The sequence below is a fragment of the Pyrus communis genome, chromosome 14 (assembly GCF_963583255.1).
Source record: "Pyrus communis chromosome 14, drPyrComm1.1, whole genome shotgun sequence".
In the NCBI taxonomy this organism is placed as follows: Eukaryota; Viridiplantae; Streptophyta; class Magnoliopsida; order Rosales; family Rosaceae; genus Pyrus; species Pyrus communis.
Genome location: NC_084816.1, coordinates 22,270,449 through 22,284,318, shown reverse-complemented (window position 1 = coordinate 22,284,318; position 13,870 = coordinate 22,270,449). Strand labels below are relative to the sequence as shown.

General features: G+C 34.6%; 1 protein-coding gene and 1 pseudogene across 1 annotated transcript; both read left to right on the top strand.

Moving 5' to 3' along the window:
* The first annotated feature begins 1,885 nt into the window (after positions 1–1,885).
* Positions 1,886–4,824, top strand: LOC137714600 (B-box zinc finger protein 22-like; annotated as a pseudogene).
* A 4,532-nt stretch (positions 4,825–9,356) lies between these two features.
* Positions 9,357–9,914, top strand: LOC137715052 (cell wall / vacuolar inhibitor of fructosidase 1-like). Its single transcript, XM_068454270.1, has one exon. The coding sequence runs from the start codon at positions 9,357–9,359 to the stop codon at positions 9,912–9,914; it is 558 nt and encodes a 185-aa protein (XP_068310371.1).
* The last annotated feature ends 3,956 nt before the right edge of the window (positions 9,915–13,870 follow it).

The following is a 13,870-nucleotide window of genomic DNA, read 5'->3' as shown; positions in this document are numbered from 1 at the left end:
AATCCTTCAATAGGGACACCTACCCTTAATTAGTTCCTAAATCTCATCTCAATAAGTTCAAAACCTCAACAAGAAAGGTGTACCATCCCATACCAAACAATGCCAGTCCTTGAGTGAGCCCTCTCATTAATTTTGGTACCCTCCATATATTGCCTGCTACTTGCTCCGGCCGGTGTCCATTCTAAACTAGGCCGTCGTTTTGCGGATTCGGATGGTGTTTATGTTGTGGGACAAGTTACCTAAATCCGAAAACAAACCGTTTAAAATTTAGTGTGAGGATAATTGAAAGAGAAATTATATTCACATACCCCAAATTACTTCTCCCACGCCCTTTTAATTTTTTAATATTTTCTACACACCACTAACACTTGATAGAAAAATATTAAAAAATTAAAAGGGTGTGAGATAAGTAATTTGGAGTATGTGAATATAATCTTCCAATTGAAAAGGTAATCAATAACTATACACGAGCTTGTTATGATTGTTAATTCATTACAACTTGAACTAAAACTAATAAAAAAAAAAGTATAAAAAGAACACCTTGTGTTATAAAAAAGCGATCTCCACAGTATTTTTAGTTGATGTATTCGCTAATTCAACTAAAGTAACATGTTGAAATAACATGTTGGAATAGAATTCGCTAATTCATCCGAATTACAACCGACTTGTCCAAACCCGTTTTGCTAATTCAACTTTTAAACCCAATAGATAAGAGCCAATCAAAACCCGTCCCGAATGAAGTCGTCAATTTTTGTTTGTCGGAACGCAGTGTCAGTTGAGCTCCCAAAGATATATGTAAACAGAAATATCGTCCAATGTACAGTTGCAAAGCAACGGCGGCCTCCTAAGCCACGACACTTGTTAAAACTCTCCACGTGTCATCTTGAAATTGCTCGCTGTCCTCATAAAAAGTCCCTCATTTTTCACTCTCTCCTTGTCAGGGCCGATCTAGAGATTTTTGAGGCCAGAAGCAACGTCAAAAAACGTGCCCTCACTTTATATAAAAAAATTATTTGTTTTCACACGTAAGACATAGATAAAATTATATTTAAAAAATCACTTCAAACTTAATAATTTAGAAACATGGAAAAACTAATTTATTTTGTATCGTGAGAAGGAAACAAAAAAAAAAAAAAAAAACTCCAGGTATACAAGTAGATAGATATGAGTTTTGTTTTCTATATGAACTTTTAAAGTGTTTTTGTATAAATCGGTAGGTGTTTTTTTTCTTATTTACTAACATTGTCAATATGAGATTAAAAAAATAATGATGTTTTTGAGTCTTTAATTGATATGTATAAGTAATAAATGGATACTAAATTAAACTTTTTGATGATACATCATATGATTTGAAAATTTGGTCAACATGTTACTCTTTGTTGAAGATTAGACTTGAATTGGAACAAACAATTTAAAAATAACAACCCAAATAGCTACTAGCTACTAATTAAAAATAAATTAACCAAACAAAAAATTCGTAAAAATTGAAAAGAATAAACATGCACTTAGCATTTCAAACTTAGGACCTCTCGTTTATTTTAAACAACAAAAACCATTGATTCTAATTATGAAAAGAAATTTGTAAAAATTGAAATGTAAATAAGCACACGTGGTGTTTTGAACCCAAGACCTCCTCATTAATTTCAAACAACAAAACAACCAGTTCTCGTTAAATTTCTTTGTCAATTAACCAAATTTATACTCTTATGAAAACATATATAAATATACCACCCTAATAATTTTGGTGCCCCCAATAATTTTGGGCCCCGGACGGTCGCCCAGCCAGCACTGGGCCTGGGGCGGGCCTGTTCCTTATCCTTCAACTGTAGAGAGAGACACCAACATAACTCACAAAAGCAGAGATTTTGGAAGGGTTTAGAAAGAGATGAAGATACAGTGCAACATCTGTGAGGCAGCGGAGGCGAACGTCCTTTGTTGCGCCAACGATGCGGCTCTCTTCTGAGCGTGCGGCGAGAAGGTTCACAAAGTGAAAAAGCTTGCGAGCAAGCACCAGAGGGTTCCTCTGTCCTCCTCCCACCAAACCCGGCCCAGGCCCAGTGCTACCAGGGTACTAGTCTGGGGCCAAAAATTGAAAAGGGCACCAAAAAATAAAAATCCACACAACTAGGTATTAAAAAAAAAAAATTAAAAAAAAAAATCCAGAGCCCAAAATAGGGGCTGGAGGGCAAGAGCCCAAGTTTGACAAAAAAGTTGAACGGGCCCATGTTTTGGGTCATTAAAAATAAAAAATAAAAAACATAAGAGGGACCACTTGCCCCCAATTAACCCTAATTTCCAAATATATCCTCCTTTTTCTCGATTCCCCGCCTCGACCTTGTTTCCCACTTTCCTCATTGCTCTGCCAGTCGTCTATGTCCTTTTCTCCCATCCATTGGCTGCAAGTGTAGCAATTTAACCTTCAAAACTCACTGCAAGCTGCTGCGCTGTAGCTTCCAAGCCGGCAAGCCCAACATGTCCTTCTCATTCAGTTCATTCACCAACCCTGTTGAGTTTTGAGGTAAACTAAGTTTTAAAATTTGAATTATTAATTCATAATTTAATATAAAATTTTGCAAGTGACATAGAATTATATGAATCACAGGTTTGAACAGTTAAAGACTTTTGAATCTATTTTTAGCTTCTTGTTTGATGCACCAAAGCTAATTTCATTGGATGATCAAGAGCTAAAAGAAAATTGTATGAATCTTGAAGCACATTTGAAACATGGAAATACCATGGATGTAGATGGAGTTGATTTATGTTCCGAATTACAGGTTTTACAAATGATGTTACCTGAAGAAGCAATTCTCTCTAATAACCCTTGGACATCCATGGAAATATCAAACTTTGTAAAAGAAACTGACATGTTTCCTAATGTCTTAATTGCTTATCGTGTACTGTTGACTGTACCCGTGACCGCAGCATCTGCAGAAAAAAGTTTTTCAAAATTGAAATTATTAAAATCTTACTTGCGGACCACTATGACTCGAGATATGCTAAATGGATTAGCAATCTTATGCATTGAAAAGGATGAGATTGAAGACTTGGAGTATGATGATATAATTGATGATTTTGCTTCAAAAAAATGTCAGAAGACAATTTCTTAAAGGTTGAAATTTCAAGGAGCTTTGTTAAGAGTGGTTGTATATGATTTTACTTTTGATTGTTAGGATTTAGGTACTATGCCCTCCCCGTTGTATATTTTCTCAAGTAATATAATTTGGGTGTGAAGGCCTAATCCCCCAACTTCGACTAGGTTTCAGCCCTTGTTAAATATTTTTTTTTTAAACATATGTTTTTGTTTTTGTATTAAAAAAGAGTAAGCTTTGACACTAGGCACCAAAAAAAACTTAGGACCGGCCCTGCTCCCACATACCCAAATGTGATATTTGTCATGTAAACTTCAATGATTCGAATCCCACAACGAAAGAGTTGAGGAATTTGATCGTTAAAACACAAAATTTGAATTGGGTTTTGCTTTAATTTTTTAAATGATGATTTGCAGGAGGCAGTTGGGTACTTTTTCTGCTTAGAAGATCGACCTTTGCTTTGTAGAAAATGTGATGTTGCCGTTCACACGGCCAATAGCTTCGTATCAACTCACCGTAGGTTTTTGCTTAACGGAATCAAGGTTGGGCATGAGTTGGCTCAGCCGGATTCCGGCAACAGTGATGGGGTGGTTGTTGGTGTTGGTGTGTCTTATTCTATTGTGAAGTCACGTTCTGGGTTTGGGTCTGTGTCTAGATGTGAAACGCAAAACCTATTGCCAGTGGAGTGCAAGGCGGCGCTGCCAGGTGTTGCCCGGGTGGGGGGGGAGGGATGTCTTTTACGGGGGGTTCTGCAGCTAGGACTGTTCCACAGTGTTATATAGATGAGTTTCTTGGACTCTCTAATCTTGATCAGAGCTTTGGCTACATTGATAATGGATCTTCAAAGGTGTGTACTCACTACACACGTGCCATCAATTCAATCCATCTTCGACTATTTTTGCAGAATAAATTTTAAATATATGTAGAATTAGTTCTGTGTACTTTTTAGTAAGATCAATTTGTATAATTTCAATAGAATCAGTTTGTAAATGTATTTTCAACAAAATTATATATATGTCATCAGTCCAACCTCTCATTGACTATTTTTGCAAAATCAGTTTTGTATACCTTTTAGAAGAACCAGTTTATATACTTTTAGTGGAGTCATTTTGTATATATTTAACAAAACTACATACATGCTGATGTATATTTAAACTAACCTACATAATAGATTAATTTAAACCAAATTATACTCGCAAGCGCACGAATCAATTGTAGTAATATATGCAAATACGAGGTCGATCCCACATGGATTGCTTTAACACCAATTTAACCGACTAATCACGCTAAACTTAGTTAAACAAACAAAGGATAGATTGAATTGAATGATTGATTAAGACTAAAATTAACAAGAGAAATAAAAGACAATTAACTAAAACAAACACACGACACAAGAAAGCCTAAGGTTATGAATCCATCAATAATAATCCTATTTACTTTTTCTAGAGCCAATTAATATCCAATTACCGTGCCAATGTTAAAGGTTGTTCTATCTAATGTATGAATTAATCAGTGGTCAGACATCAACTCTTGTATCTCTACATGATAACTATATCCTATTAGTTAGGCATACAATTAAACACATAAAAACCCATTAAGCGTAGAAGAATCATGTCAACCAAGTAGAACTAGCTTGATATTGGTCATCCTCACTAGTTTGTCTACTCTTCTTAATCTTAGTTCTAATAAACCTAGTTGATATTGGTTATCCTCATAGATTTATCTAAATCTCTAGATGCAAAATTACTAAAGGTGATCAGTCATTAGAAACTCGAATCTAGAATAAAATACCCACAAAGATTAAGAATATAACATGGCATATAATCGGATAATTATTAACAAAGTACTTTGCAAATATTCATGTCATGGCTTCATCCAAACCTTAGAAAATAATCTAGTTACACATAGAAATAAAAATAATAGAAAGATAAAAGATAGAACCCAAAATCCATGGCAAAGCATGTCCTTAAGCTCTTCTTCACAAATTACGGAGATGGTGAATGGTAGTATGGTGTGGTGGTGGATGGATGGATGGATGGATGATTTAAAGAGAGCTTAGGGCACTTATTTATACTAGAAAAACACTAAAAGGTATGGGAGAAAGTCTCCTAAAATAAAACAAACTCCTAAACAATTAATGACACAAACTAGGAAAGAATCCTTCTTGACTTGGGAAACACGTCTTCTGCCTTCCACGCCAGTTTTAGGGTCGATTTATCTTCTGGAAAATTCTGTAAAAATATGGGAAACGTAGCTTTATCTCTTATCTTTCCAGGAATATATCACACGCCACTAGGAAAAATCTGGAAAGCCTTCAAATCTTCATTTTCCTACAGCTGCGCAATTCTGACGGGAAAACAATTTCTGCGGATTTCATTTGTGAAACTGGAATGAATGGCTCCATGGAAAATTATGAAATTTGGACATAATGATATTCAGCCTCTTAGCTTCCATCTCCAATTTTCCTTGCATAAAAAATCCTCCGGAAAGTCGAATTATCACAAAAAACGTCCTAAGTGCACAAAATGATTGAAACTAAGAAAAGGAAAGTAATAAGGTTCTTTTATAATGAATTCCTTAACAAAAATTAGGGATAATTAATATGAAAATATGATAAATAATGCACCTATCACATGCCATCAGTCAAACTCGTCCATTGTTCTAAAAATCCCCGCCTAACGTCGCCTGGGCCCTGCCTAGGCGTTAGGCGGCTGGTCACCGTCCCGATTAATGCCTAGGCGTTTGAAAATTAAGAAATAACACCTATACCTACTGAGGCGCCCGCCTAGACCGCCTAGACACTCACTTAGACAGAAAATAGATAACTTTCATTTTATATTTTATTTTTTTCAATAAATTGTAAGAGACTTGTTGAATACTTGAACGAACACACATTATATGCTTGTTCCCCATGTTTTCATTATGTTCTAATAGCTCATAATATATATGTCATTCTATTTTGTAGTTTATAATGAAATTATATATATTTTAAGTATAAATAGACACTTATTTATACAAAATATAGTAGATTTAGTTGAATCCGCCTAGTCCGCCTAGGCGCTAGGCCCCAGCCCGCCGCCCAACTAACGCCTAGCTAGCATCTTTTAGAATTTCTCGATAATTTTTTTTATTTTTTATTTTTCCAGAATCTGTTTCAAAAACATGTAGAATTAGTTTTGTATACTTTTTAGTATAATCAGTTTGTATAGTTTTCAGTATAATCGATATGTATATTTAAACCTCTCTTCCTTATCTTTTCTTTTTTCCGATGAATGACAATGTTTACAAAATTTCACTTAATCATTTTTTGATTTACTAAATCCTGGTTGTGTTCAATAAATTTCCATTTACACGGCTTGGTTTTACGAATTTACAACCAATCATGGACCCATCATACAAATGTTGATCAAAGCAATGCAGTCCTCTTGTTGTATCAACTTGCATCTGCTTCCAGCTCGATCTTTTGTTACCCAAACTGCAATCCACCGTTTTCCGTTTCTTCCTTTTGAATCTCATGTGAGTGCTAAGAAAGTGGGTTTTTGTGGAGGTGTAGGGAGTCCATCAGAGGACTGCATATTATTGAAAGTAGCCATTAATAATGAAATAGTGCTATTTATCATCATAATCTATTTTAACATGGTTCCTGATTATGCTTGCCAGAAAAAACGGCACACACTGCTCATTCATCAAGGATAATTTTCTAAAACTTAATTGTTCATAAACCTTCATTATCTACTAAAACTTCTATTTTAAGCTGTTCTATAAATTGGCTGACATAAAATGAAAACAAACTAAATTGTTTCCATTTATTTCTATCCATTGTTAATGCTAGCATTGTAATTTCACTAGTTTTGGCGAGTTTAGTGACCATGATCGGTATCCTTCATCACATTCAGACTCGGTTTTGCTCTATACAAAAATGAAACACACTTTTACTGTGAGTTCATTGCTCTCAACCGTTGATAACAGCCATAAAAATGCCATGTTCTCTCGTTCAGGTGAAATTTGAAAAAACATAAAAACCTTCAAAAGCATTTACCCAAGTTCCTTTGTAAACCTCTTCAACTTTTAAATGCCTCCGGAAATCATATATCAAAAAGTCCCCTAGATGGCTGCTTGCGGATTAATTGGGTAGACATTTATTTTTTTCAATTTTTGTGGTCAACGGCATTTAATTGTTTAAGTTTTTTTTTCTTTGTTTGGAAATTCCAAAGTGTATATAGCTAATTGTTGTAAGCATTCCAAAGATTTTGTCCACCTTAAACTTACTCTAATAAAAAAACTGCACAATTAAAACCGCTAAAGAAATTAAAAATTACTACAAATACTAGCAGATTATGCACATCCTAATTGGGTGTTGGATAATTACATGCATACTTGAAGGCTGTCATACTAAAAGAGATTTTACAACTCTAACTATATTGGGAACATACAGAAAAACAATCAAACCGACAAATACACAGCTCATATAATGGTAACACCGTTGAGTTGTTTCATAAATTTGAATGACAAAATGATTTTTGTTTGTACTACTTCGGTGATTATTCAAGGGGTTAAAAAAAAAAAAAAAATTCAAATTCTTGCTAATTGCCTCCAAAATCTATATATCAGTCAATAGGTCATGATTTATTCGTTTTGAGAAACCTCCTAAATTCATTGTTCTTTGTTGGTTTCACGTAAAAGTGGAGGCATGTAGCCTTGTAAGGGGAAGGGATCCAGGCCCTTTCCACCTAATCCACAAATTTCGTGATTCGGACTATTGAAATTTGATCCAATTACTACAAACATGAAGCCTTTAAAGTTATAATAATTGTAGCCGTTAGATCAAATTTTAACGGTTCAAATCCCGAACTTGGTGGATTAGGTAAAAAGGGATCTGGAACAGATCCCTTTCCCCTTGTAAGTGGCAATTGATTTTTAAGAGTTCGAATCTATCCTTCCTCTTTTTTCTTTCTCTCTCTTTTTTTTTATTTTTTTTTTATTTGTTATTTTTATTTTTAATTTTATTTTTATAAATAATAATAATAATAATAAAACTATCCATCCTTTTAGCTTTTCGTGTAGCCAAAACAATATTTATTCACCAAAAAGGGCTAGGGCTCGATCTTCAAAGACCCGCTAGAGTCATTTAAAGCTCAAAATATGATTTTTAGTATCGCAATTTTTTTATTACAAACGAAAATGCCTAGTCTAAACTTTATTAAAAAAAAAAAAAAAAAAATTTGAAGTCGAACGCAATAAATTGAAAAATAATGCCCTAATTATTAGTAGAATTTACCACTTGCTTCCATATTGCAATTCTAACTTTGAAAAATACGGCAAAACCTCTAAATGTGATCCATACTTGTACAAGAAGTTGTAAAATTCGAATATCGTTTATAATCATATTATTTCTTTCTAAGAACTTGGCCAATCTCCATCATTTCAGCACTCCACAAGAGTAAAAGAATTTGGAGCTCGATTTGTAAGCTTGATAAGATTGTCCCTTAGAGATAAGATTGGTAGGGATTGGTTAAGCTTTGAATCTCAATCCATTGTTTGGGGAAACACTAAGCTGGATGAGACTCAATTGGACTTCAATCCAGTCCATTGTTGGTAGATGATTGAATTGGACATAAAAAAATTCATTTATGTTTTTCTATTTTGATTTATTCAATGACACATATAATTAATCCAAACATATAGAAGAACCACATAGGATAAGAAAAAGGTCTTACTCCTTAATTTGGTGCGGTATGTTCTTTTTTCCTTTCGACCAGGTTGAAATCCCGGTAAGATTTTTATCGAGACCTATTGTTAGCATCCTATCCCCTTTTTTTATACGTATTCTACTTGATTAATGAATATCGTACTTATTTTCAAAGGAAAATCACCTATCCTAGATAACTCACCAAACTGACCCTTGTGTACAAAAATCCGATTGATTTACTCTATATAAAGTGATTCTGACACCACACCAATTAATATTAATGAAGATCTCATACTGGGCTCTTGTAGATTAATCCGATCCGAAAATAAAAAAGCAAAATATTTTATTTATTAAGGGATTTTGTTTTATGTCATTTTATTAAAATTTAGGTTTCATTGTTTTAACTTTTAAGGAATTATGTTGACATAACTCTGATTGGGTTTTGATGTGATAAGATTTCTATCCTAGTTTAGCCTTCCTGTATTGCTATATATACCCCCCATATTCTATTAGCCAACCACAAAATACCGAAGTCCTAAAGTTTACCCTATTTTTCTGTGCGCACCGGAAAAGAAAAGATGAAGAATAATTCGAACTCTCCTTCAACAAAAACACAGATATTTCTGATTCAAGCTGTTTGTCTAGTTGTCTTTCTTCCAACTAGCCACTGCAACAGGCTGACGGTCTTCTTTCCAATGGATGCCAATCTGATCGCACAAACATGCAACCAAACACCATATCCCGATCTTTGTGTCTCTACACTTCAATCAGACCCTCGAAGCGCCAAAGCAGATGTCAAAGGCTTAGGCATCATAATGGTTGATGCAGTTAAGGCTAAGGCAGGCGAAGCTAGTCGCCGAGTCGAGGAGCTGATCAATAGAGAACCGGGAAATACACCCGCAAGAAACTGCAGATTGAACTACTCCGATATTTTTCATCTTTATATTCCTGAAGCCGTTGAAGCTTTCCCTAAAGGTGATTATAAGTCAGCAGAGCTAGCCATGACTAATGTCGTCGCTAACGCAGATTCATGCGAAAGAGGTTTTTCCGGCGGCAGTCCTTTCAAAGACGAAAGCCAAGCTCTCCATGGTGTTGCTTATGTGGCCGCAGCAATTGCCAAAGTATTGCGCTCTTGATGTATTCTTCTCTTGTCATAAGAGAGTAATAAATTTGATATAATAGTCAAGGATTGCATTTCTTGTTAACTACTTCTAATTTGATAGCCTCAATTTTTGATCTATGTTTCAATAATTGAAAATTTTAAAATTAAATTTAGGTTGTTCACAAAATCACGCCACCAAATCCCTGATATACCTGTTACGTATTATTTAGGTAGACACTTAATTTGTTTATTTTCTTTGGTAAACGGCATTTAATTTGTTTAAGTAATTTTTTGAGAGCCTTACATATGGAGACAAAAATATATAAATATTTCAACTCCCCTAGTTTTTAAACATTTCTAGGAGAGACAAAAACAATAACCTAAAATATGGAAACAATTTGTTAAGATACTAGTCATACCCTAAACAATTATGTTTGTTATTATAGCACAACCCATACAACTTTCAAGAAATTAGTGTGTGTCATCAGCTCAAATCCTCATCGATCATTTTTGTAGGTTCACTTTTGAAACTATATATAGAATCAGTTTGTATCCTTTATTTCTAGAATCCGTCCAACTTGTTATCGACCATTTTTACATACACGTAGAATTAGTTTTGTATACTTTTTCGTCAAATCGATTTTTTATATTTTTAACAAAACTCCATACATTTTTATGACAAAAAAATTTCTGATTATACCTCTTTGGCGATTATTCAAGGGACAATACAAATCAAAATCTTGCTAATTGCCTCCAATATCATTATCAGTCAACAAATTATGATTTATTCGTTTGGAGAAACCTGCTAATTTCGTTGTTCTTTGTTGGTTTCATTTAAAGTGGAGGCTTGTACCCTTGTACGTAGGTATTGACTTTTAAGAGGTCGTTCTCCACAAGGACTATTTAAATAATTTATGTAAAAACAATTCCTAATTAACTACTTAAAATTAAAAATTGAGAAATGAGATTTTGAATTTGGGTAATGTTAAAAACGAATTTTAATTAAAAACAAATAGTAAATTCACCCAAAATTAATATGATAAAAGAAAAGAGTTTTAAATACCAATTTATAAAAGTACTAGGGTTCCGCCTTCACCTAGCAATCTTATGTATTTTTACCAATTACTTATGATCTACACATGCCACTTTGAAGGTTAGGTTTTCCTAAGTTAGGTTTTCCTAATATATATTCTACTTGGAACCTTCAAAATCGAACAAGTATCTAACATGCAATCTGTCTAGACGTTATGATCAAATATGAACATGAGGGACTCATTATTTTTTGTGAAACCCTTTGAAAAACCATGCAACTCTTAAGACGTGGTGTTCATCTTAAGTGAAATTACAATTATCAACCACAAGAAGACGATGTCAATTTCAGGTAACCTTCCGACCAAAATTGCATCAAATTACTTTTCTAAATATCCTAATGGTGATCCAGCATTAAGACAATTAGATAGTTTAAGCACAGTGATCAATAAGTCAAAGCATGCATGCAATCAATCATAAGCAATCAAATAAAAATTTACATATTCATGCTAAGACTCAAGGCTTTGCCCTAGCAAAACGGATTAGTTACCCATATTCATAACTAAAATCTTAGAAAGTATTATTATGAAGAAAAATAATGAAAACACCTTAAAGTAAAAGTCTGAAATTCTTCAAGAACCCTAACCAATTTCCTATCTCCAAAGTCGCATAAAAGAGAAAGTAGAAAAACTAGGGCCGGCCAAAGCCTTATATCCTTTACATAAGCTATTGCATAATCCCTAAATAAAAGTCTTTTGTTCCAACTAGGAAACCAAATAATAATAAAATATACTAGAAAATAAAGTCCTAATTAAGCTAGGAGAATCTGCAAGGGAACTGACCGGCCACATTTTAACCTCAAATATCCTCCAAATCCGGCCCATGATAATTGATAGCTTATTCTAAAGATCGAAACGTTCTAAATACATCTCCAGAAGGGGCCGAAACCAAAATAGGCCATCTTGGGCTCCAAAACTCACAATTAAGCCCAAAAGTCAATTTTTTAGCACCGTGCACTGCTCATTTATTCTATCGCCAGAAAATAACAACTTGGTGAAAAAATTGATATTTTGACATGATCAAGTTAAGTGACTCACGAATGTTCTCCAACTGGAATTTCTCTAAAATTCATCCATTTGATCACGTTTTGCTCTAGAGGAAATCAAAAGTCTTATATTGAAAATACAATTCAAAGTATCAAAATTCTTCCAAATTAATAGCCAAAATATACTAAGAATATGATTAAATATATAATATAAAATCTACTCATCACTTTGCTTGTAGCCAAAACAATATTTTATTCACCAAAAACGGCTACAACTCGACCTTCAAAGGATCCGTTCGGGTCATTTAAGCATAAAATATGATTTTTCATATCTTTGTTTTTTTTTTATTACAAGTGAAAATTTCTAATTTAAATTTCATAAAAAGATAGTTGAACTAGAGACGCAGTAAACTGCAGAGAAATATTCTAGTCACCAAAAATCTACACGTGCTTTCGTATTGCAATTGAAAAATACGGCAATACCTCTAAACTTGATCCGCACTTAGCCAACAAGTTGTAAAAATTTGAACATCATTAAAATCAGATTATTTCTTTCTAAGAACTTGTCCAATCTCCATCCTTTCGAGATTTGATGGTTTTCAACAATGAATGTTTCAAAGAATATAATTGTAGAAAATCTTATTACAATTATCTGGTACTCCACGGGGAGACCAATGACTACAATTTATTCTTGTGCGGCCTCCTCATGAGAAATTTTTTTACGTGCCAAGAACTCAGTCTGGTATACTAACTGTTATAATATAAGTGGCTGGATATTAAAAACAAAACTATAACTACTTATATTATGACACTTGATGTACCGTATCATATTCCCTACATACTGAAAAATTTCTCCCTCCACATCCATAACCTAGAGGATGTCCTTCTTTCCGCATGAGCGAAAGGTTTGTTTTTTTTTATTTCAAATTTTTTATTTTATTTTTTATTTTATAGAAATCGATAGTGTATTGGATAGCTGACCGAGGCCCAAAAAGGGAACGTCAGTCTTGAAATTACAAAGTACAGCAAGAGTTCATGTAGGAAGAAGCACACTCACCCCAATTACAAACTGTCCTCTACAAGGAGATCCAAGATAAAGGGAGGGGGAGATGATAACCATTCAGACTCACTACCTAAAGACAAACTGTAGCGAGCCAGATGATGAGACACATTGTTGGCCTGACGATAGATGTGGGTACAAAGATCTTCAGTGATCGAGCGGAGCTCAGCTTTGGTATCCTCGATAATCTGACCCAGAGAAGAAAGATTAGTCGTGGGATTCTGCAGCGCGCCAATAACTTGAAGAGAATCACCTTCAATTAGTAAATTACGAAAACCCCTGTTCGTCGCCCAAGCCACACCATCTTTAGCCACATTGGGAAAGTTCTTACAAAAGGCTACCACAAGTTGCCATTCCCCTCGTGGACAATTACACCCACTCCACCAATAAGGCTGTCCTGATTCCAAGCCCCGCTAAAATTAAGTTTCAGTTGACCTGACCGAGGAGTGGTCCATCTGGAAGGTGACAAATTTGCAACATCGTGAGATGGATGGTTCGCATTTAATCGACAAATTCCTGCCACCACGTTGTCGTGCAAGAGACCGCCACTTTTGGGGAGTCGCACTTGCCCTCCCAAAGCATCGAGTTTCTGCAATTCCAAATCACCCAGCAGATGACCTTGAAAAGTTCCAACTGATCATGAGGGAGATAGGATGCCCAAGCATAGAAAGAGAGGGAGTGAAGACCACAGTGGAGGGGACCAAGCACTGAGGAAAGCCACTCTCAGTGTGCGTAATGGCAGTCTCGAAGAGTGTGGGATGTGGATTCGCCATAGGCGTCGTAGAAAGTGCATAACAGATCGTTAGGAATGCGTTTTGAGGAAATGTTGGATTTGGTAGGAACGATATCCCTACAC

What these genes read in the sequence shown, in the direction of transcription:
- LOC137715052 (XM_068454270.1), top strand. Translation starts at nt 9,357, where the DNA reads ATGAAGAATAATTCGAACTCTCCTTCAACAAAAACACAGATATTTCTG.